This window comes from Pezoporus flaviventris, unplaced genomic scaffold (assembly GCF_033815535.1).
Source record: "Pezoporus flaviventris isolate CSIRO_AGI_PZ_B2104156 unplaced genomic scaffold, CSIRO_AGI_Pfla_v1 ptg000008l, whole genome shotgun sequence".
Classification (NCBI taxonomy): Eukaryota; Metazoa; Chordata; class Aves; order Psittaciformes; family Psittacidae; genus Pezoporus; species Pezoporus flaviventris.
In genome coordinates, this window is record NW_026892556.1 from 436,814 (window position 1) to 458,545 (window position 21,732).

The 21,732-nt window shown below is 47.7% G+C and overlaps 1 protein-coding gene across 2 annotated transcripts in view; it reads right to left on the reverse strand.

Moving 5' to 3' along the window:
* Window positions 1-3,003: 3,003 nt before the first annotated feature.
* Window positions 3,004-21,732, reverse strand: part of NFYC (nuclear transcription factor Y subunit gamma) — a 31,605-nt gene continuing 12,876 nt past the window's right edge. Inside the window, exons 2-10 of one of the 2 annotated variants that reach the window (XM_061449782.1) lie at window positions 20,147-20,259; window positions 16,829-16,900; window positions 15,140-15,253; window positions 12,911-13,006; window positions 9,343-9,516; window positions 8,860-9,018; window positions 5,313-5,420; window positions 4,514-4,573; window positions 3,004-3,893 (exon numbers count right to left, since the gene is read on the reverse strand). In XM_061449782.1, the coding sequence (XP_061305766.1) occupies window positions 3,774-3,893; window positions 4,514-4,573; window positions 5,313-5,420; window positions 8,860-9,018; window positions 9,343-9,516; window positions 12,911-13,006; window positions 15,140-15,253; window positions 16,829-16,900; window positions 20,147-20,251 (1,008 nt within the window). In that variant the 5' untranslated portion in view covers window positions 20,252-20,259 and the 3' untranslated portion in view covers window positions 3,004-3,773. The remainder of the gene's footprint in view (window positions 3,894-4,513; window positions 4,574-5,312; window positions 5,421-8,859; window positions 9,019-9,342; window positions 9,517-12,910; window positions 13,007-15,139; window positions 15,254-16,828; window positions 16,901-20,146; window positions 20,260-21,732) is intronic. The other variant, XM_061449784.1, reaches the window with a different exon arrangement.

Genomic DNA, 21,732 nt, shown 5'->3' on the forward strand with positions numbered 1-21,732 from the left:
TTGCTGCTGTGCTCCACCACTGGATGGGGAACATCCAGGCTGGTGTCCCGGGGAGGCACCGGCGGAGCTGTCTGTGGGTGAGGAGCTGCTGAAGGATTCCGTTTTAAACAAAGACGTCACTTCTCTAAACTGTGCCGGAGTCCGAGAGCTGCTCATGAATTAGGGGAGAGGGTTCGTCACCACCAGCTGCCCTCCCCGCTGCATCCGCTTTGGGGCCATGGGGTTGGGGGTCACCACATTAATGCCCACCCCTGCCTCCCAACCCTGGGAACCACGATCCATCGTGGGGCGGGGAGGGTTTGGGATGGAGCCAGGGAGCCTGAATCCGCACGGTGCTGACCCCTCCGTCAGAACCGGCGGAGGTTTTGGGAAGCCACCCCGGGGTCCCGCAGAGCATCCTTCCCATGCGGAGCTAAAGAGGATTCCCGAGGCCGGGCGGTGGCGAGCGGGGAGGCGGTGTGCTCAGAGCCTGCTGCCCCCTCGGGATTGAGCTCCGGTTCCTGGCACGGGCGGGAGGCCGGGATTTGCATCCACAGGATTTCCAGTAAGTTTTGCAGTCCTGGTATGCGGCTGCAGGGCCGCGGGCTGGGAGCGGGGCAGGCGGGAGGGGGGCGAGCCCGGCACCGGAGCAAAGCCTCAGCCTGGCGCCCTGGTCGTGGGGGGACGCTGGGGGTGGCATCGCGGTGGGGAGGATGCGGGCAGCCCCCTCCGTGCCAGGGAGATGGGTTCGGGCCTTGGTGGCCGGGACAGTGAGGGACGGACGAGGCCTCAGGGGACCCGGTGCTGGCGGTGCCCCAGGAGCCGGCGAGCCCCGGGGACAGCAGCAGCGGTGGCGGCGGCACGGGGAGGCTGCAGAGCACCTGCTTGTGCTGGGGCTTGGCCCCGGCCCAGCGCGATGAGCTCCTGGCTCGGTGCTCGCACGCGCTCCGACGAGCAAGAGGCTGGGGCGCTCCGAGGGCTCCATCCCGCCGGGGGAGCCCTGGGGGCCAGCGGGGCTGCTCGGCCCGGCCCCGGCGCTGCAGCCCCGGCTCTGTCGGCCCCCGCCTGTGCTGAGCCCGCGCTCGGAGCGGAGCCAGCACGGCGGGGAGCTGGGGCACGGCCCAGCGCGGCCCCGCGGGAGGAACCGGGACGCTTCCGCCGCAGCGCTGCCTGCAGGGGATGGGTCAGGGCCTCGGCCCCGCTCCCCAGCTCCAAAGGTGAGGCAGGAAGCGGGTTGAGGGCTTCAAGAGAGCTCTGCACCCCTGGCTCTGCGGCTCCAGGACACTTCACACCCAGATTCCTTCCGCGAAGATGCAGGAAATTCCCGCTCCAGCGCTGCTCCCCAGGGGCACGGCTCCTGCTGCAGGTGGGAGCCCAGACCCTGCACCGGGAGAGGCTGCGAGAGGGCAGCTTCACCCCCGCGCCTGGGCGAGGGCTGGCCAAGCACCAAACCCCACCAGCGCCAACCCCAGCCGCGCGGCTTGTGCTGAGCTCATCAGCCCTGAGGAGAAACGGAAACTCAAACCGCTGCTTCCTCATCAGCTTTCACCCCCCCCCCCCGGCTCCCTGGAGGCGTCTTGGCTCTGCCACCTCCATCAGCATCCCCTGCAGAGGGTCCCACACGTCCCTCAGCCCTCGGGAACGCGCCCGTCCTCCTCCATCGCCCCCCATCACCCGATTTGCCATCAGGCTCCCTCGGAAGATAACCAAAGTCCTCATGCAGGAGATCTGGCTCCCGTTAGCACCCGAGGTTCACCGAGCTGGGACAGACAAACGAGGTCAGCTCTCTCCAAAACACGCTGCTCTCTCCCCCTGAAATACTTTTTCAAAGAAGCGAGGGCACTCTGGAGCCTCACAGAGCCTTATCTCCATTATTAGCTACACATTAACACAACCGGCATTTACTGCCCATTAAATTCTCACACTCCAGGGCGAGATCTGTCTGCGACCATCGAGGCGATACCGAGCGGGTCAGAAGCAGCGTCGCCGTCAGCTAGAGACAGAGACTGTCGCCGGAAACCTCTCTCCTTCCAGGCGCAGCGCCTCACTGCCGTTCTCCGCCCCGCAAGCGGTTTACTCCTACTGCAACGTGAACCATTCCAGCCCATTCCCAGCTCAGCGCTCACGGGTGCCCTCTCGCGGCCGGTGCCAAGCACGGAGCTTTCACGGGAGGTTCATTTTCCCCCTCCAAGTTCATCATTTCCATGCACAGGAGATGCTCCTCCAGAGCCCTGCCTCTGAATGATGATGCCTGGGAAGGCGCCGGGCTGCAGCATCCCGCTGCTGGCTCGCAGGCACTGCAGGGCCAGGGAAAACACTTAAAACCAAGTAAATGAACTCTTACAAAGGCCAGGAGGTGCAGCCCGTGCAGCAAGGTCCCACGGCCGACTGGAGGAGCCAGCTCCAGATGAGCAGTTTCCAGCAGTGAAGGGCTGGAGAGGAGTTTTCCTTCCTCAAGCAGGACAAAGGGCACCCAGGGCTGCTCCTCACCCCGGGTCCCTGGGCACTGCGGGGGAGCGCACGACACAGATGGGCCAAGGCTCCTCCTCCCTGTGAAACCGCAGCACGCTGAGTGGCCCCAGCAGGCACCACACGAAGCTGCTCCAGGTCCAAGTGCCAACTGTGTCACAGCGCGAGGCTCTCAGACTCACACCCATGATTAGCTAAGACCTGAGTGAGACTCAGTGACCCAGCACCACTGGGGTACTCACAGTGTGTTCAGTTAAACCTGCCCCAAACCCCTTCCCTGCTGCTGGATGAGCAGGGAAGCTGCAGGGAGAGGCAGTGCAGCCACAGCACCCGCAGCTGAAGGCCTGCACTCAGACACTGATCAGTGCATGGAGCTCCCCTTGCTGTGGGAGGCAGCCACAGAACAGCCACCTCCCCATTCGAGCCCTCATCCAGCCCACCCTTAAACACTGTTGCTGGTTTCACTACTTCAGTGGGGTATTTTCCAGGGACTGAAGATGCTCTTTGCCTTGGCAGGTTGACACCAGGCCCTGGGCCTCAAAGAAAGCACACACGTTATCTTACAAAGGAGATTTATTTCATTTTATGAAGCTTATATTACATGCAGGGACTGCAGCTGGTACAACAGTTGACAGCAGGGCTGGGGTTTGTCCACACTTCCATTAGTGTTCCTGGAATAAACCAGGCCAAATTAAAGAACCTTTTGCCCTTAGAAAATACAGTCATAATGCAAGGAATGGGGTTTATTTGTTTTCACTTTAATTACTCCTCCCCTGCTCCCTGCCCTCGAGCTGCATGTAGCCAATGCTCTGGCTTACCAAAAAAGGAGGCAGGAGAGGAAAATCTAACACACACATTCCCCCCACTCCCCTAACAAACCACTGAGACGGGAGGACTGAATCTAGCTCTAGTCAGAGAGAAAACACAATACTGGGAATGAAGCTCTTACAACAAACCAGATGCAGCACCCTTTAATAATCGTACTAGGTAAAAACGTTTTACACGTCGTTGTTCAATGAGATGCTACAATCTCCTTTTGACGAGTTCTCTTTCAGGTTTTATAGGTTTGAACAAGCAGCTGAATACACAGAAATTTTGATTTCTAAAAATAAAAATATTGCATTCTTGGCAGTGTCTGTTGGATATTCCCTCATACCCACCAGAGGAAGGTGTACAGTGCACCGGAGAACGCAGCCTACTATAGGCTTAATACCGAGTACAGAGACACAGAAGCAGATGTATTCACCAGACCAGGGCGGGATGGCACATGTCAAGCTGGTACGTGCTCCTTCCTACACAGAGACAACTTGCTCCAAGGTCCCTGCTCAGTCCCCTGTCACTTGTGTGGCTTGGCCATCTGAGGTCTGGTTGGTGGACTGGATGAACATGGGCTGGGTGATGTCCTGGCCTGCAGGCATGGTCACTTGCTGGATCTGATAAAGTTGCTGGCAGAGATGGAAGGAAGGGAAAGAAATGACTGTCAGTTCTCATGACATCCAGCGCCAGCTCCCTCTGAGCAGAACATGGTGCATTAACCCCACAGATTTAGAGGTGGCCTTAACAACAATTCGCAGGTCCAAGTAAAATCCATCCCCCTGAAAAAACAGGCCATGAAATCACTGCTAGACATTTGCTGCTAAATCCTAACAGTCATCCTGTGAATTTCTGATCACAGAATCCCAGACTGGTTTAGGCTGAAGGGATCTTAAAGCTCATCCAGTTCAAACCCCCTGCCACAGACAGAGACACCTTCCACTAGAGCAGGCTGCTCCAAGCCCCATCCAACCTGGCCTCTGTGCCCAGACTGAGGTGGTTAGGACTAAAACAGATCCCACTCAGAGTGCAAGGGACTGGATTAACTGAGAGTGAAGGCAGTAGAACACCGGGAATGCATCTGAATTAAGACTGGCACAGCATCCACTTACGCTGCTCCTGGTCAGGGCTCGCCAGCAGTAGCAGGGTTTTACCAGGATAGGCAGATTTGCTAGAACATGCAGACTTCTGGACAGTCTTTCTAGTCCTTGACTTCAAAAGGGTGTAGTACCCAGGGACTCCAAGTTCTTACCTGTCCATCTGTGAACTGGCTGAACTGCTGCTGCCCTTGCTGGACTTCTGTCTGCGTTATCTACAAGGATAAGAAAAGGATGATCATTGACAGCACTTTGCAGAGGGTCAGAACCCCACTAACAATATTGTGCTGCTGCTTTTCAAGAGCTTTTAGACTCTTTCAAACATCATTACCCCACCACGTGGTAAGATACAGCTTATGCCACCAGCCCAAAATCATGCTGGTGCTAATGGCAAGTCAAGAACAAAGGACAAGGGATTCAGGCCTTACAAACCAGACACAAGCATCTCCTGACTTAGAACGTGGCCTTCAGGATCACAGAAAAGCAGCAGCTTTCCTATCCTCTGAAGGCAGAGAAGAATCCCTTAAGAGACCAGCCTCAACAAGAACATGAGAGAACCTTCTGGCAGCAACACTGGTCTTGATGTTTCACCTCTGAAACAGCTTTCCTGAGAGGCTGCACAGCTGCTTCTCCCTCACCCGGCCAGAAGGAGCAGAAGTATAAAGAGAAGGTTGATGAACTGGAGTTTTACTGGCAACCAGCTCAGAAGCAGCGTGAGCTTTGTACAGTGAGACACACACACACACATACATATATGCATGCACCTTTCCCGTACAGGTAAAGGAGGCTTCCTCTACGCTCCTTGCTTCATTACTGTGATGAACGTAAAGGGAAGAAAAAGAAATGCAGGAGACCTAGCCCAAGAGTTGGTAAATTCAACTGGGATTTGCAGTTTCAGGAGCTAGGGAACAACACTTTACCAGTTCATGTCAGCCCTGCTGTTCCCGTGCATACCTGCTGTGCATTGGTTGCAAGCGTCTGGATCTGCCCCTGGACTACCTGGGTGCCTGACACAGGTTGGGCTAAGCGGATATACTGCAGCTGGCCAGCATTCAACTGAACCTGGAGACAAGTGGAGGGGGCAGGGAAAGAAAATTAAACAGGTAACTGTAACCTAAAACACACAAACCTCCCTTCTCGTTTCCACAACAGGAGCCAGAGTAACAGATGACACCGGGAAGCTTCGCTTGATTAACGGTTTAGATGAGTAACTACCACAGACCCTGCCAAGCAAGAGCGAGCTCCACAGAACTCCTGCACATTCCTAAGGTAAACCCCTGAGGAAGCCCAACGTTACCTCTTGGTCCAGAACGGGGGTGGTCAGTTAGCAGCTGAAGCACATTAACTGCTCCGTTTCAGAGAGCTTTGAGAACACTTCTTTTTGGTTATGAGAACTGAATTACTATGATGTAGCACTTCACATAAAGAAAGCTGCTAGGAGCTAGCTGCACATAATGACACTCCTATCATATCCTGCCAAAGAAATATTACAGAATATATGGGATATTTTCACATAAATAAAGAGAGCAGAGATGACAAAACCCAAGGATATATTTGGAAGCTTTTAATGCAGCTCTCTGCCAATATACATCAACCCCCACCTGGCAAAGGCCGGCACTTTCTGTGTTGATGCTTTGTGTACAACACTGAAACACAAATTTATTTCCTACAACCCTGATCTTGCAAGGTGAGATGCTTGGGGGTGTGGGATACGAAGACATTGTCATCATGCTAACCTGTGATATAAACAGCTAATACACATCCGAGAAGCAATAAAAGGGTCACAGTATGATTGATACTACAGTTGAGTTTTTCATTTTGTGTTATTTAACTTCAGGACTTTTAGATGTCTTAAGGTTAATTATATACAGAAAAAGGTTTTGAGTTTTCTTCATTTTACAAAGGGGAAAGAAGGACATACAAAATACTTCACAAACCACTCACTGACCAAGATTCAAGTGCCTAGAACTCAGTCTTGACATTTACACAGAGGCTGCTGACTTCACTAGCCGTGGCTAAAAGCTCCAAGATTTTTTCAAGAGCAAATAAACTGCACATGAACATCAACATTTCAATAAAGAATTTGTTTCTGCACTGAGATCTGCCAGCAGATTTTGTTTTTCACACTGGGGGCTTCCTGCTTCCATTTTAACTACACCATGAACTGAATGGGTGAAAAGCGATTCAGAAAGCGTTCCATCAGCAGTGAGAGCCCGCTCCAAAGCCCAGCGAGGTCTGGTGAGACACTGGTTAAGTCTCAAACAAAATTAATGTAGTCAAACAAGTGATGACCATTTCACTGACACACACACTTCCTCCCAGGTTGTCTCAGTTTGTAAGCCACCTCTCCACAGGCAACCCGTGGTCCTAACTGGTAAATCACAGCAGAGATGGGCACATGGGATTAGTGCATGTGGGAAACCAGCAGAGAACATTGGTGAGATTCTCTCAACACTCCTGCAGTCGCCAGAGGCAAGACCAGCTTCATGAGAGTTGTGAACTGTCACATTAGTGTTATGAAAGATTCTTTGCTAAACCCTAACACATACCAGAGAGAAAAGGAACTATGAGAAGACAGTACTAACTACAAGAAGAAAGGAAACCCAGAAACCCAAGGGAAAAATCAGACAAGCACAGCAGGAAGAGCAGAATAGGCAGCAGCACTGAAGAGACCAAGGGCTGAAATTCTCACGAATCAAACAGGTCAGGGCATTACAAAGCATGTAGCAAACACACAGCTCCATGTCCTATTTTACTTCACTCTCTGAAGTGAGCAATGGGAAGATGCTTCCTTCAGCACAAACTTGATTCTTCAACACGTTGCGATTACGAAAAATTCTCTTTATTACAGTGCAAACAGCATCCCTGCTAGATCCAGAAGTGTGAATTGTGACTGTTTCATTAAGACACTGTTCCAAAGTTGCTCTGTTTTGGAGTCCTACAACTGTCAGAGACCCAAGTGCTCCCAAAGACAAAAGATACTACACTCAGCAGTGTAAGGAGCTTCTGAGGACCAGCTACATACTCTTAGATGCTCTCAAGCAAGAGGAAAGTAGAAACACATGCTTGGCCAAAAGCAGACACTAGAGAAGAGTCTCCAGTCTCACACTCCTAAAACGTGGGACCACTTGCAATGGGATCTACCTATGCAGAGAACAGCTCTTTCAGCAGGTTACAGCCCCCTCACTATAAAGAATCCCTTCTCCTAGTAGATGTCCAATCCTCCTCCTTTTAGTGAGTTACAGAATTCACTGGAGACAGCTGGAAAACAAGACTGAACTGTTCCTTTTACTGCTGAACCAAAGGAGAATGCTGCAATGTTCAGTGCTGTTCTAACGGACTCACTGAGGCTGGAGGTGGAGATCTCTTTCCAAAATGCTCTGTAGAACAAGTATCTCAGAGAGACTTTCATAAGAAAGGAAAAAAGATGTAAAAAGAAAGGTAGAGAAGATCACAGGGAAGAAAAAGGTCGTCCATAGTAAAGCACTGTATTTGACAAGCAATTCGCTTCCTTTCTGACCAACACCTTAAGCCAAGCAGCAGGAATTAGCTGGAGACTTCAAGAGGTGAAAAGAATTTGGAAGTGGGTAGGAAAAACCTGGCAACACTCACAACTGAAACTTTCTTCAAGACGCTGTGACAAAGCACAAGCGCTTCCAGCCATAGGGAGTGAAGCTCCACAAGTCTTGAAGAGCAGCACTGCTGTGAAAGCTCAGCTTAATAACAGAAATCAAAGGCAAAGTGAAATGTTGGTCTTGGTCACTCGCTCTGACCTTTGGCTGCTGGTTAAGTACACACAACTGCACAGATTTTTCTTTAAGAGGTGTGAAATTTTCCAGATGGGAACCAAAAGACCTGGCTTTGTTGTGAATGGAAGTTACACAGAGGGGGGAAAAAATGTGACTTTTTTGACCCACGTGTTTACCTAGGACACATGCCAGAATGTCACTGCTGATGGTGGGTACTCAAAATCCCTTTCTTACAGCCACAGCAAGTCTATATTGATGTGAAAGTGAAGAAGTATCTTCTGGCTTTGCAAAGCTGTTCCTTCAACCAGCCCAAAGTACTTGTAGAACTACTTCTTGTAGAATTTTATTAATAACTCACAGATGGCACCTCTCCCACTCAGTCTGCCCAGTCATGACTTCAGATTGCAGAGGCAGAACCAAGTAAAGGCAAAAGAAGTCAATTATGCTTTATTGAAACCATGCTGGAGTAAAGAACTGAGGTTTATCCAGGAAATTCTTATTGCTTCCTAATCGTAGCCATTTCACTCAGGGGCAAGTGCTGGGGGTGGGCAATGTGCCTACACTAGTGGGTAGATTTATTTCCCTCTTCATGTCACACCTGGTTAGTTTTCCTCTCTAAGTGCAGGAAACACACCACTCAATCCAAACTTGCTCTTCCAGTTAAAAAAGCACACGTCTGCAGTCTCGTGCCAGAACACCAGCAGACAGTTTGCTCTCAACACTGTGAGACATTTCTCCTGGCAAAGCCTTACCGGGATTTGCTGGATTTCTCCTGTGTTGGTGATGATCTGCTGCATGACTTGCATGGTCTGCCCCGTCCCGCTCTGAGCCTGCTGGCTCTGGCCTTGCGGCTGGGCCTGCACTATCTGTACCTGCTGGCCTTCTCCGACCTGCATCGTCACAGGGGTGGTCTGTATTCAAAACAAGGATAAGGACCAAGCAAGACTGAACATGAGCAAAACAGCCACAGCATACAAGGATTACAACAGACAGATTGCTTCCCAGACCCACTGTTACTTGTTGATCCATAAATCACCACAAATGGAAGCCAGGATCTAGATGATCCTTGTTAGTGAGGTATCTGAACACCTGGTTGTGAACAGAACACACACTTTTGGCCTATACTCGCTGTTCTGAGCAGTGAGAGCAGGACACTGCAGTACACACATGGGTGAGGTGAGGGTTTCACCAGCTACACTGACCTGCAGAGCCTCTGAATGCTGCTCATGGCTCACCTGCCCTTGCTGAGGCTGGGCGATGATGATCTGTCCTGGCTGGATGGTAGTTGTAGACGTGGTGGTCTGCTGTCCTTGCTGTTGCCCCTGAACCTGCACTGCAGCAGGCTGCTGGGCAAGGGTGAAGTAATACTGCACAGGCTCAGCTGGGGTCACAGCCTGACGTACCTCTTCCTGCAGCAGAAGTAAAAGCCAGGTAAACAGGGAGGGAACAGATCCATATCCAAGCCCTCCCCAGCTGGAACATCTGCCCCCTAAACACAATCTATGGGAAAATACCTTTAATACCTCGTTTGAAACAGTTTAACCAAATAAATATGAAATTATAAATCAAAACAGGGTTTCCTTATTTAGTCCAGCTATGGGGGTATCAAAACCATTTCCAGTACCCTCTGTATAATATGCAGTCACCAATTTCATTAAGAGAAGCAAATGAGTAAAATTACCATAGCCGAAATCCACACAACTCCTTACCAATGAATTCTATCATCGCCTGTTACCTTAACTCAGAATGAATTGCAAATGCACCAGAAGACTTATGAAGCCTCATCCATTACCAAACCCTTGTCTTAGCCTAACACAAATCTCAATCTAGCTCTGACATTAAACCCCTGGGAATAAAAGCCACGTACTTCATGTACCCTGTTGTGCCTTTATTTAAATCCAGCTTCTCCAGAATGGTAACAATTTCATCTTGTACCATAGCTTAGCAGCCTGATTCTGCTGGTGGCGGGAGTATCTCAACAGTGTGAAGAAACAAAAGGCTCTGCTCTAGCTCACTGTCAGAAGCACAGGCTGATGCTGCTGGTTTGTTTTATTTAAGTATGTCTTTAGAAGGGAAAATCCCCTTGTGATTAACAGAGTTTTAGGCACAGAAGTGGATTTTCAGAGCTGATGTGAAGTGCAAGCTGTTAACGCTTAAGAAGCCAAACTCTTAAGCTCCTCAGAGGAGCAGCCAGATCCTGCACACATGGAAGCTGCGGACACAGACGTTCACTCCATGGCAGAAGGCGTAAACAATCCTCTCCCAGCCACCTCGAGTTCACAGCTGAGAGTGTAGGATGTTTACACGTGCTACAACATGGTAGTTCGCACTTACACCAGGCTGCTTGGCTCCCCTGTGTTAAATGAGGCTTGTTCATGGGTTACCTTCAGTATATCCAACTGGACAGGAGAAGAAAAATCCACATTACACAAGATCAATACATGTTGGCTAGACGGGCATCAGGCTTGAGTAAAAGCCTCTTTGCTTAGATGCAGGTCTCTCAGAGACAGCAACTAAAGGAAAGACTTACTATTGGGAGGTTTTTAACAGCCTACAGAAAATCACCCCCCAAAGATGAAGCTGCTCACAGTTGGCTGTAATCAAGATGCAACTTCTAAGCTTGGCTCTCAGAGCAAACATTGATACTATCCCATGGTACTGCACACCACTGCAATCAGATACTCACCACACTTCCTACATATGGGAGCTTGCTGATTATTCCCATTTGCTTCATCAAATCCTTTGGGGAGGGATTAATAACAAATTTAAAATATATATGCAACAAGCCATATCTCAGTCAACCACAAACTGCACGCATAGGAGAGCTGTGTCTGCTTCTGTATACCCCAGTCCTCAGACATGTTATTTCTAGAGTGCTCCAACCCTTCATTCCTAGCTGAATCCCGTAGCAACTAAAGCAACTGAATACTTCTGTAAGCATCTATTCCAGGCTAAGCTGCATTTGCTACAGGCAAAAATGGCTTTAAATCCAAATCTGCTTGAACTACATTGTATCACATCATTTACATATTTTATTTTCCAGCCATGGCTTCAGTTACCAGAGCAACATAACAGTGATGGTTTCATTCCCAGCTCTTCCACGTAACTACCACTAACTTGTCAAACAGTGGCAGAGAGAAAACACAGACTGTGCCCCCAGGCAGAGGTGCAGGCTGCGAGCCTACGGGCAGCCACTTTTCAACGCTCTTGAGGCAAAGGAGTGTCTTCCACTGCAAAGTCCTAACTACATTCTTATCAGGCAGCTGCTTCTTCATTAAACTTCCCTTCCAACAGAAGCATTTCTCATGACACAGCAGTGCTCACAGCCAGTGGATGTATCAGTGACAGACAGATCTCTAAAGCCTTTTTCAAACCAAAACCCAACAGTGTTTCACTGCTGATGCTGTGCAATCCAAAAGACTGATGTATCATCAAGACACGTTAACCAAGCAACCTACATGCATCTAACGCACTACTAAAATACTTCAGGCATTCATTTGAATACAGAACTCGAATGTTCCATAATCAGAACATTCTGATGCGAGTCAAAAAACTCCAGCAAGAAGATATGGGCAATGTTCTCCCTCCCAAACATGGAGTACTTCTAAAAATAGCTCTACAAAGTAGAATAACCAAACGAAGCACCTAAAAGAACTGAATCTGCAATGTCAGAATTAACCTGTGCTATCTCAGGCTGCTTACAGAGCAGAACAAACCAAACGTGGGTTTTCTTTCACCCCCCGTGAAGTGAAGCATCATGAGCAGCTGTGCAGGCTATGCTTCATTTTTGATGTGATACAGAACTCATGATCTTTGGCTAAATCATCTCTGCTGCAGGGAGAAAACAGGGAATGCGGGGAAGGAACTGTGCCACGCTCCCGTATGTGATGCTCCCTGTTATGTGCAGAGCAGAGCTCCAAGCACACCCAGAATGAAGCCTTGGGATGCTGCTCACTTTAATCCCAGCTGACTGCAGCAGCAGCATGGCCTGTCCTGCCTAGACTGTGACACAAAAGGTGTTTTCCTTGCCAGGAAGATGTTTTCCAGCTTCTCCAGTGGCACTCACTTGGGAAGCTAAAGGACCACTTTGGATTTTTTCAAGGACTAACACACTGCAAACCTTCCAAAGCAGCAGAAAACCAGTTGAAGGAATTGTAACAATCACTGAATTGGTGACCTTTCAGCAGCAAAACACCACATTTTTAGGTGAAGGAGAGAAATGAGTCCACCAGGAGCTGTGTCTGAAGCAGCAAGACCGAGCTTCAACCCCACCTCATTGCCTTTTCAGCACTGTCTCAAGCATGGAGGGAAACAAATGCTTTGTAAAGCAAGCAGCTTGTGAAATTTCAAAGACCCTGTGCTCAGATGAGTGTGGCAGCCTGCTGCTGTAAACATCCGACTGAAAGCTCCCTTAACACCTTAAAGCTTCCAGTCAAGGATGTTTACAGTAGCCAGGACTGCCCCAAAGGAAGCAGAAGCAAAGGAGCCTTTTTCTCCCTTTACAAGTTAAAGGATGTAGCTTCAGCACACTTTCTAAAGTTAATTCTTTAACACTGGCAATATTGGGCATGAGAATTATTTAGCAGTTTTCGTCCCCATGTCCGACTTCTGTCAATCTCCTCTCAAGCTCTATTTCTACTAAAAATCTGAAGAACACGAAAACTACTGTAAATACACATGTAAAAGAGAGAGGCACAAACCTCATGTTTAATCTGATCCTGTACTGTTTTATCAACTCTGTTTAACTACAGACTGAAGTCACCCCAAGGAAAGGACAAGCCATAAGGCCTGTTTGTGTCTCACCTGCCGCTTTGGAGGTTTCAGTTCGTCTCTTGGAACAATATCAATAAGAAAGTCAAACTGGTCAAACTTTGTAATGGCCATGGCAATGTCATTCCTCTAGGAAAAAAAAAAACAACAGAGAAAGACATTCTTCAGCTTTAGAAGTCAGGTTTGCCTCTGGATAACTAAAGTTAGAGCTTGTTAACTGAGTCAAGTGAGGCCTCCAAGATGCGCAATAGAAGGTGCTTTTACAGCCGTCTACTCACCCACCAGGCCCCATCAGGCTGTCTACAATATTACAGCTGTAATTCACCACTGAGGGCTCATGACAACCACCATAAGCCTTTTAGCACATTAAAAAACAGGGCAAATTCTTCTAAAAAAAAACATTTTAAAACCCCAAAGTGAGCTAAAATGAAGCTTTACTGGATGGGTGCTCCATGGAGCAACGTCTGCAGAGCCTCTGAGCTAGGCAGGGATTAAAAGAAAGAAAAAAATTAAGTATTACAGGATCTTATTCAAGGCAGGGGAATCCCAAGAGATGCTGAGAACAAGCTTCAGCATGTGGATGGGCAAAATGGGCAGAAGAAAGCATGAAGATTAAAACGCACTCAGCAAACTGGCCAAACATGTATCAGAAAAAGGATGTGCAAGAGCCAATGAGCTTCTGTGAAAAACTGGCAAGGTAAATGTCTGCTCCAAGCAGCTTGTAACTTTGCTTTCATACCGTGCCTGAAAAAGAAATCTAAAGAATAGCATTAGGTCAAAGCATTAAGGACCTGCATAAACAGTAACCCAGCAATAAGCCATCACTTAAATGTATATGCTTAAGATCTGAAAGAACCCCCATGATAAAAAAGCTGAATTTCTTAATAAAACCACAACAAAAGAAGTACTGTGTCATTTTAAAACCCCTGCAAGCCTTTTTACAAAGCTGGGCTAATTGAAGAAGCTGTTAAAAGTCTCATTAGCGGAAGATAAATCTGTAAAGCATATATGTATTATATATATACATGTATATGAACAAGATTTGAGACACAGATGCCCATGCTGCCTGATGAGGAGGTGAAATCTGAAAGACCATCAACCTTCTCGCTTTGTGCTAGTTGACATTTCTAAACCTCACACTGACTTTGGCATTTAACTGCCAAAGAGTGATCACACACAAAGCCTGAGAGACTTCCTTTGTTCTGCAGGCAGCACGTGTTACAGAAGTGTCTTCACCAGGAAGAAAACTTGGCCTGAACAGACACAGCTCCTGTTCCATTCTCCCTGCTGAAAACTGGCTTCAATCCAATCTCCTCGGGAACACACTTCCATAACTCGGACCACTCCAAGTTTTCTTCCCAAGTACTTGATAAGCAGCAACTGCATTTCTGCAGCTGGACTGACCATGTGGAGAGCAGCTGCTGGAGAAGGCAAGACAGCAACAAAACCTGAGACAATTCAAGGTCTTGCACATTAGGATCAAGTTTTAAGTACAATTCTGAAATAAATGGACCCATCCAAGCTTGAAAACTGTTAAGAGGAGGTGCCCAAGTCAGCACTTCTACTTACAAAGCATCTTCATCATGGAATATCTATCAAACACATCCTCTGACAGTGACTGTGTTAAAACCTGAATTAAGCAAGTAGCATTAGCCCAGTTTACTGAGGATTGAGTGGCTGGATGCCAATAGGACAACTTTGGACTGAAATCAGATGTGTCTCTTTGCCACCACAGCAATCTCAGTGCCAGGGTACAGGAGCGTGACATGGTCCTGAATTTCTCACCTCTGATCTGAAGGCCTGAACTGATTGTTGGTGTAGTTTCAATTCTTAACCTTAAAGAGTTACAGTTTACTCCTGAACCACTAAAATATGACTATTATTGAGGGCCCCTCAATCCAGAAGAAACAGTCATCTGTCCCAGAGGAGGGTTTTTTTGTTTTCATCTCAATTTAGACATACAATCATCTACAAGTTTACATTAGAACTACTACTGAAAACCCAATCAACCCCAAGTTGACCACCACAGCTACCCAAGTCCTCACAGCAGGTCAGTTAGCTCACAGCTGCAGCTCTGGTTTGGTTTTGCTGTTGTTGCTTACAGCATTTCGGTTGCACTGCGCCCTGTACGTGGTACACAGGTTTGTACTGGTAAACACAGACACTAAAGGTACTGTCCACAAAACATGCTTCATATTATGGAAACAAAGAGCTGGGAAGTTGGTGAAGCAGCTGAAGGCTGGGTGGGAGCAGCTCTGTTACCTGCAGCGTCCTGCGCTTGTTATCCTCTGTGTGTATCCACGCTCGCAGAGTCAGTTCTGTTATAAATATCTGGGCAGCCTTTGCAAACAGCACCGGAGCTTCTGCGCTGATCATCTGCAATCAGAGTCCCAAAGAGTCACCACATGCCAGTTAAACACACTGTGAACAGGATTCGGCATCTAAAGTTTGCCATCCAAGACTGCTTCCTCTGGTCAAATGTCAGCTCCATGAGGTCATGGAGACCCTGTCAGCCTTTAAAGGATGACTATAAAGAAGATGGGAACTCCCTTTGCACAAGGGGTCACATGGAAAAGACAAGGGGTGATGGGCACAAGTTATTCCCAGGGAGATTCTGACTAAACACAAGAGGAAAATTTTTCCCAGTGAGAACAACCTGGAATAATCTCCCGAGGGAAGTGGTAACTCCCCAACACTGAGCACTGTTAAGATTCACTGGACAGGGTGCTGGGCCATCTAGTCTAGGTCATGCTTTGCCTAGTTAGGTTGGACCAGATGATCCTTGAGGTCCCTTCCAACCTGGGATTCTAGGATTTGATGGTTCTATTGTACTTCGTTATGGCCAGTAAACAGCATCAGTGCACATTCACCAAGATGGTGTCGAACAGCAGCTTCTCCTAGCAGTGTCCTGGCATGTACATAAGGGATTTGGCAACTGAAGAGGACAGACTGAGGGCTCATTGTAAAACCTGGCCCTCACTTTATCGTTACATTTCTGTAGTTTGGAATGAACACCAACCTGCTCTTCTGCGACTCCGTAACTGCTGAAACTGCAAAGGAGGTTTGGAGGCCTGAGCAAGGACTCTGCCTCCTCTCCAAATTCCTGTTCCTTAAAAAGTCTCTAGCTCAAGTTTACTCAAATTAAGCACTTTCATTATTAGCTGGCTTGGCATTCCTGCTTACTTCTAGTACAGCCTTCTGATTAAACAATGTTCCAGGCCAGAAACTTGCCCTGCCCTACAAATCTCCTCTTCCTCTTCATCAGCAAAAATGTGGCACTCATTTGGTTCAGACACAGATCTGGGACCTCAGGCCTGGGTTTGTTCCCTTCCCAGATGAATGAATGGCTCGCTTGTACAGGGAGACAACACACACCTCCTTCAGGATCTCGTTCAAGTGTTAAAGATTGTCCTAACAGAAGGATGGTGTCAAACTGGGAAAAACAAGAAGGCAGTGCAGCTTTCATCAGTGAATGCACTTGTTATGGTCATCAGTCACACGTCAAGGGCTCAGCTCCAATACCGGTATCACACCCCTGTAACCCGCCTGAAGTACTACCTGTTTTTTCCATAAAACTTGAAACTGTAGAGCACAGGGTTAAGGGCTATCACTTCATAAAGCTTTATAGAGGGAAGAAATGGGAGAAACACAGAGGACACATGAGCAAAGACAAGCAAGCGCTAGAAAAAAACAGGAAATATCCAAAATTACACAGAAAACTGATCTTTACCAGCAGAAAGCAAAACTGACAGAGTCTTGCAAAGCTCCCAAATCAGTCTGCTTTCCCAGCTCTGTTTAATTACACACCAGCTACTACTGCATTCAAGGCAACTGTTCGAGTGTGCTTTAAAATAATAATAAATAATGCTGGTAAGAAATAATGAATTGCAAGGAATTGCTACAATATCCACCAAAGGATTAGCAAAAGTCCAGAAAAACCCATGAGTCTACCTTCACATCTTCATCTAGTTTCATTATCTTCTTAATCCGAGCCAGAGGGAGTTCTTGAACCCTGAAGTCTTTCTGCAGAGAGATGCACATTTGAGAGACACTTTACTGACACTTAACTTAAAACAAAGGTAAAATACAAGATGTCAGAACAAGTCTGAATTGACCAGAACTGGCTAACAGATTTATACAAATAACTTATTTTCTGTGAGGCAGAGCAGATTCTCCTCAAGCCTGAGAATTCTCATCTGCTTTTCTGTATTTGGTACTGATAGAATTCTGTTAAATCTCCTGTCAGACATTTGTATTTACTATTTCATCTCAAAGCTGCAGCCATTCTGCAGAACAGGATGTTTCTGATGTTAGACATTTCTGCATCTATTTATATTTGAGGCAACTAATTCAATTAAGTGTCTTGGGACCCGGAACCACTGGAATTTACCAAAAGCCACAAGAGAAAATGAAGGCAAACAAAAGCTATGTGGGGGCCACAGGATGAAATCTTCTGGGCTTTATTTCCACTTCCCCATTGCCCGATACCAATTTTGGTGTTAAAAACCTTGCAGAAGTCTCCTCCATAGAAATCTCTTTTCCTGTTTTTAGCTGGATTTCTCACTGTTTTCCAGCATCTGTTGCTCACTCCAAGTGGTGCAGCGCTGGGTTCAGGGATGGAGAGTGAGTGCTGCACTGAATACTCCTGCTCTGCTCAGCTGTTAGCACGTACCCAACAGGAGCAGCACTGGAAATACCATGACATGTCCCTTGGAGAGATCCTCTCTGCAGAGCTCTCGGGGTGAGGGAAACTGCTGAGCTTCACTATGAGCAGTGCTCTGCCTCCTCTGAAGGGACAGAGAGGAATACAATAATACAAATCCACAGTGTGCTGTACCAGGAGCCTCTTAAAGAGTGAGAAAGGCTGAGCTGATGCACCACTGCATCAGGAATGAAGGGTCCCTTCAAACAAAGGGCTTTGAAAACACATCTTCCCTTCTTCACCAAAATGTTATAGAAAACTCCTTTCTCCAGGGAAGGAAGCACTGTGAGACAAGGCAGTGAAAGAAAAGAGAGAGGAAAATCCAGAACTAATCTGAGAGGTGGGGACATTTCCGCCTGGTGGCGTGCTGAGGGCTGCCTCATCCATTGCTGATCACAGAAGTTTGGAAGGATTTGGGGGCAATGAGAAGAGGGCAGCCAGGGCTGGGACCTGTGTTTGAACACAGAGCGTGCTCAAGGTGGCATTTTCAACCAGTAACCGTCACACAAGCAGTGTAAGGGGCTCCAGGGCATGGAAACACATGCTGAAGAGGGGGGTGTTACATTTTTTGGTTTAGTTTTTAACATTTTTTAAAGGTTCTTTCCTTTTTCAAGAGCCTGGTGAGCTTTGAGCAAGCCTTACAGACAGATGAGGACAAAGTGTCTTGTCTGTGAAGCTCTTAACAGCCTTAAGCACATCAACTTCTATGACGAGCCGAGCTGCAAGCAGAGCTGCACAGGTACAGCACCATTAACATCTTCAGGGAGGAAAGGCAGTGGGAGAAATGAGAAAAGAATTAAAGCTCCTTTATTCCTTTAAGGCAGACAGGCAAACGCCACATAAATCACCGTTAGCACACAAGCATGGTGGGGAAGGGAAGCACGACCAGCACTGGCCACCTCCCAGCACAACAAACCTCACACACCAATTCTTCATCTTTTCTTTTTCCCAAATTAGGTCTCTTCTAACTCCCCACAGCGCTGGGAAGCTCCTTCCAGCCTGGTTCTGTTTCCCATTTCTCCAAGCCCAGGCTAGAACCCTTTCTGCTGTGGTGGGCAAAGAAGAGGGAACTCCGGTTTGGACTTCAAAAGCAGCTCCCATGTTTTTTCCTCTGAACTGTAGCTACAAGTGGCACATGACACAAACCCAGACAGAGCGTGCCCCAGAAAGCAGGTTTCCATCAAACAGCTCTGACCTCTACTATAGAGCACATGCAGAAGAGGCTGGAGATGGAAATGGTGAGACAGTTTTAAGTTTACTTACGTCCACATCCATGGGATGCCAATACATTTCAGGATTTATTACACATGGATGTTTCGCAGTTATCCTTTTTCCTTTCCAACTACTGTCCCCAGTGCAATATTCCTAGCTTGCAATGCAATAAATTCACACGACAGTTAAAAATGAAGCTGCCCATACTTGATAAGCTGCATAATAAACCTCTTTCATGTGGGGATGAAGACAAACTACAGCTCTTGAACACAAGAATTCGCTGTGCTCAAAGAGGAAAGTCATTAATTCTGGTTATACATACAAATTTCTACATCTGTTTCTTTAATCAACTATCTATGCACAGCCTGAAAAAAGCAGCTTATCTTCAGGCTGGGGGATTGGGGTTTTCACTTTGAAAAGCCCGTCTTCCACTGGAGCTCTTTTGTTTTGAGCTCCATTAGAAGCATTGGAGTGTGCTGTCAGGACCACTGTATCACACAGTACGATATCAGTCTCTCTTGAAAAGTCACTTTTATTATATGCCCTTGTTCTCAGGCACATCTCTTTTGGGGATGGAAAAAAATAGAAGCCACTTAGTCCAATTCTTCTTCACAGCCTATACAGGATTTTTCTAATCAGATGTCTTTAAATTAATAAAGCCTGTGATAACCATGCACTTGGCATTCAAGTGATTTTCAGATTTTTCAGGCTTGTCAAAGGAGATGTTTCTAGAAGAGGGCACAAGAGTTCTACGCAACAGCCTAAATCTCAAAATTCATTTACAAAATTGGAACTGTCATTAGCCAAGTGTTTGAATTTCTGAAGGGGAAAGGACTAAGCGGCATTTTGGACAGTAACATCTCCCAGGGTGTGCTGACATGGCCTGTCCTTCAGCACAGACAATGCTGATTCCTCATTTACATTGGAGTGTGAACAGTAGTTAAACAGCCCATGGAGTATAACCCAAGGTGTATTCTCAAACCCTTCAGCCTCTGGAAGCTAGAACAGCACATGGCAGCTACACACCATGTAGCTATTTTAAAATCACTTCCCTTTCCTTTGCAAACAGCAGATAACTCCTCTGCAATTCTCCAGGCAGCAGCCATGGTCCTCAGGCAGCCTGTTAAAAGAGCCTTCAGAATAAGCTCTGTTGTCTGGCTCAGTCCAGAACGAGCTGAAGGTACACCTGGTGCACATCATTTTGCTATGAGCCTGAGCCAGCCCTGAGGTGTACACAGCAACTGGATCCCACGAGCAGCAGGGATTTTCAAGCTGAATTATCTTGCTCACAGGCATTAGCAGGCACTTTTCAGCATCAGTTCTCCAGGAGAAAGGCAATGGACGAGGACACTCACCACAGTCAGGTTGCGTATCTCCTCCATGACTCGCGGCCAGAAGGACTGGAGGCTTTGCTGGGCATCGCTGTTCCCAGCTGTGCCAAAGCCACCGTCCGCAGACATCCTGGGAGCTGGGAGAGAGAACAACACATGTTAGCAGTGAGGGAGGGGGGGAGGCAAAGGCTCCCCGAGATCCCCCCAAGCCCCAGGAACACAGGAAGGGGGGGATGCATGCTACATCATGCTACAGCAACAATGCAGACACTCACAGGCTCCAGAGCTGCGTTTAAAGTTTTATTTATTTTTCCAAAGATTGAAAAAGAACATTAAAAAAAGATATAATTGAAACAAAAAAACAGTCTATTCCCCTCTCGGAGCTCTGCGTTTCCACAAGGAGTTACAGAACATAACTGATGCCCAGTCACAGCTCCCACTCCAGTACACACCTATTGTAAAATCATTTTCCTCTTGCTTGTGCAGGATGTGGCAGTAAATCTCCTTCAAGCTGAAACCAGAATGTCAATGTCAGCCTGATATTATAGTTAAGAAGTGAAATGAAACAGTTGATTCTGTGCCTATTTGAAAGGTGTCAGTTTTTGTGGCTTGATGCTAAATTTACAATACCTCTTCTCCTTGAGTACAATCAACAGGAGGAATTAAGAGTCTGTATAATGCAGAGTGTCAAAAGCACAAAGTGAGATTTAAAATTCAAATCTTAATTGAAACAATTGTAAAAGCCCCACAGCTGTCATTCAGTGCTCTGCAAGTGCAGGCTGCTCAGCAAGCCTGGCTGTTATTAAATATACACTGGACGTTGCCTGTGCATGAAGATGTGTATCGTTGCAAATACTGTTATTCACAGTGTGTATCAGTGGCAGCAGGAGAAAACAGAGCGACAACAACAGTGTTCAGGCTTGCCCCGTGCCTGTGCTGAGCTGCAGGGGGTGGAGTGCTCAGGACACACAGCATGGATCAACCTGGCCCCTTGGTGACCAAGGTGGCACCAGCCCCTGTGGCACTGCCCAGGCATAAGGCAAGTTCCAGCTGACACAATTCTTCCTCCCCCCATAACCTCCCTGACCAAGTTGTGCCTCTCTGACAGGGAACTCTTAGGACAGCTCTAGTTAATATTAAAATGAAGTCAGATGCACACCTTTGGCACCCCTCGGAACACCAAGGGCAGTCTTGCTGGCCTCCTCCGTGTGACAGCAGCGCATGGCTCTGGCAGGATTCCCAACAGGGAATGCAGCTTGGAAGGACAGAGCAGACATGCCAGAGGCACGCACAAGACCTGCTGAGACACAACCCAGCAGGACCAGACTCGGTGCTTCCCGGGCACTGGAAGCATCCTGGTGAATGCCAGCAGTCACCACGCACCACTCAAGTGAGGCTCTGATGTTAAACGCTCTTAGGGTCACCCAGAGCAGCTGTGAGGCTGCCATGAACGACAAGCACACACCATGTACAAACAGTGTCTGTGTCTAACAGCAAGAGAAAGGTGCTACACCTTCCATAGGGAAATATCTCCAGATATGCAGGTCTTTCTGTGTCGCCATGTAATGGAAAAGGACCCAAGAGCAGATTTAGCTTTGACACAGACAGGC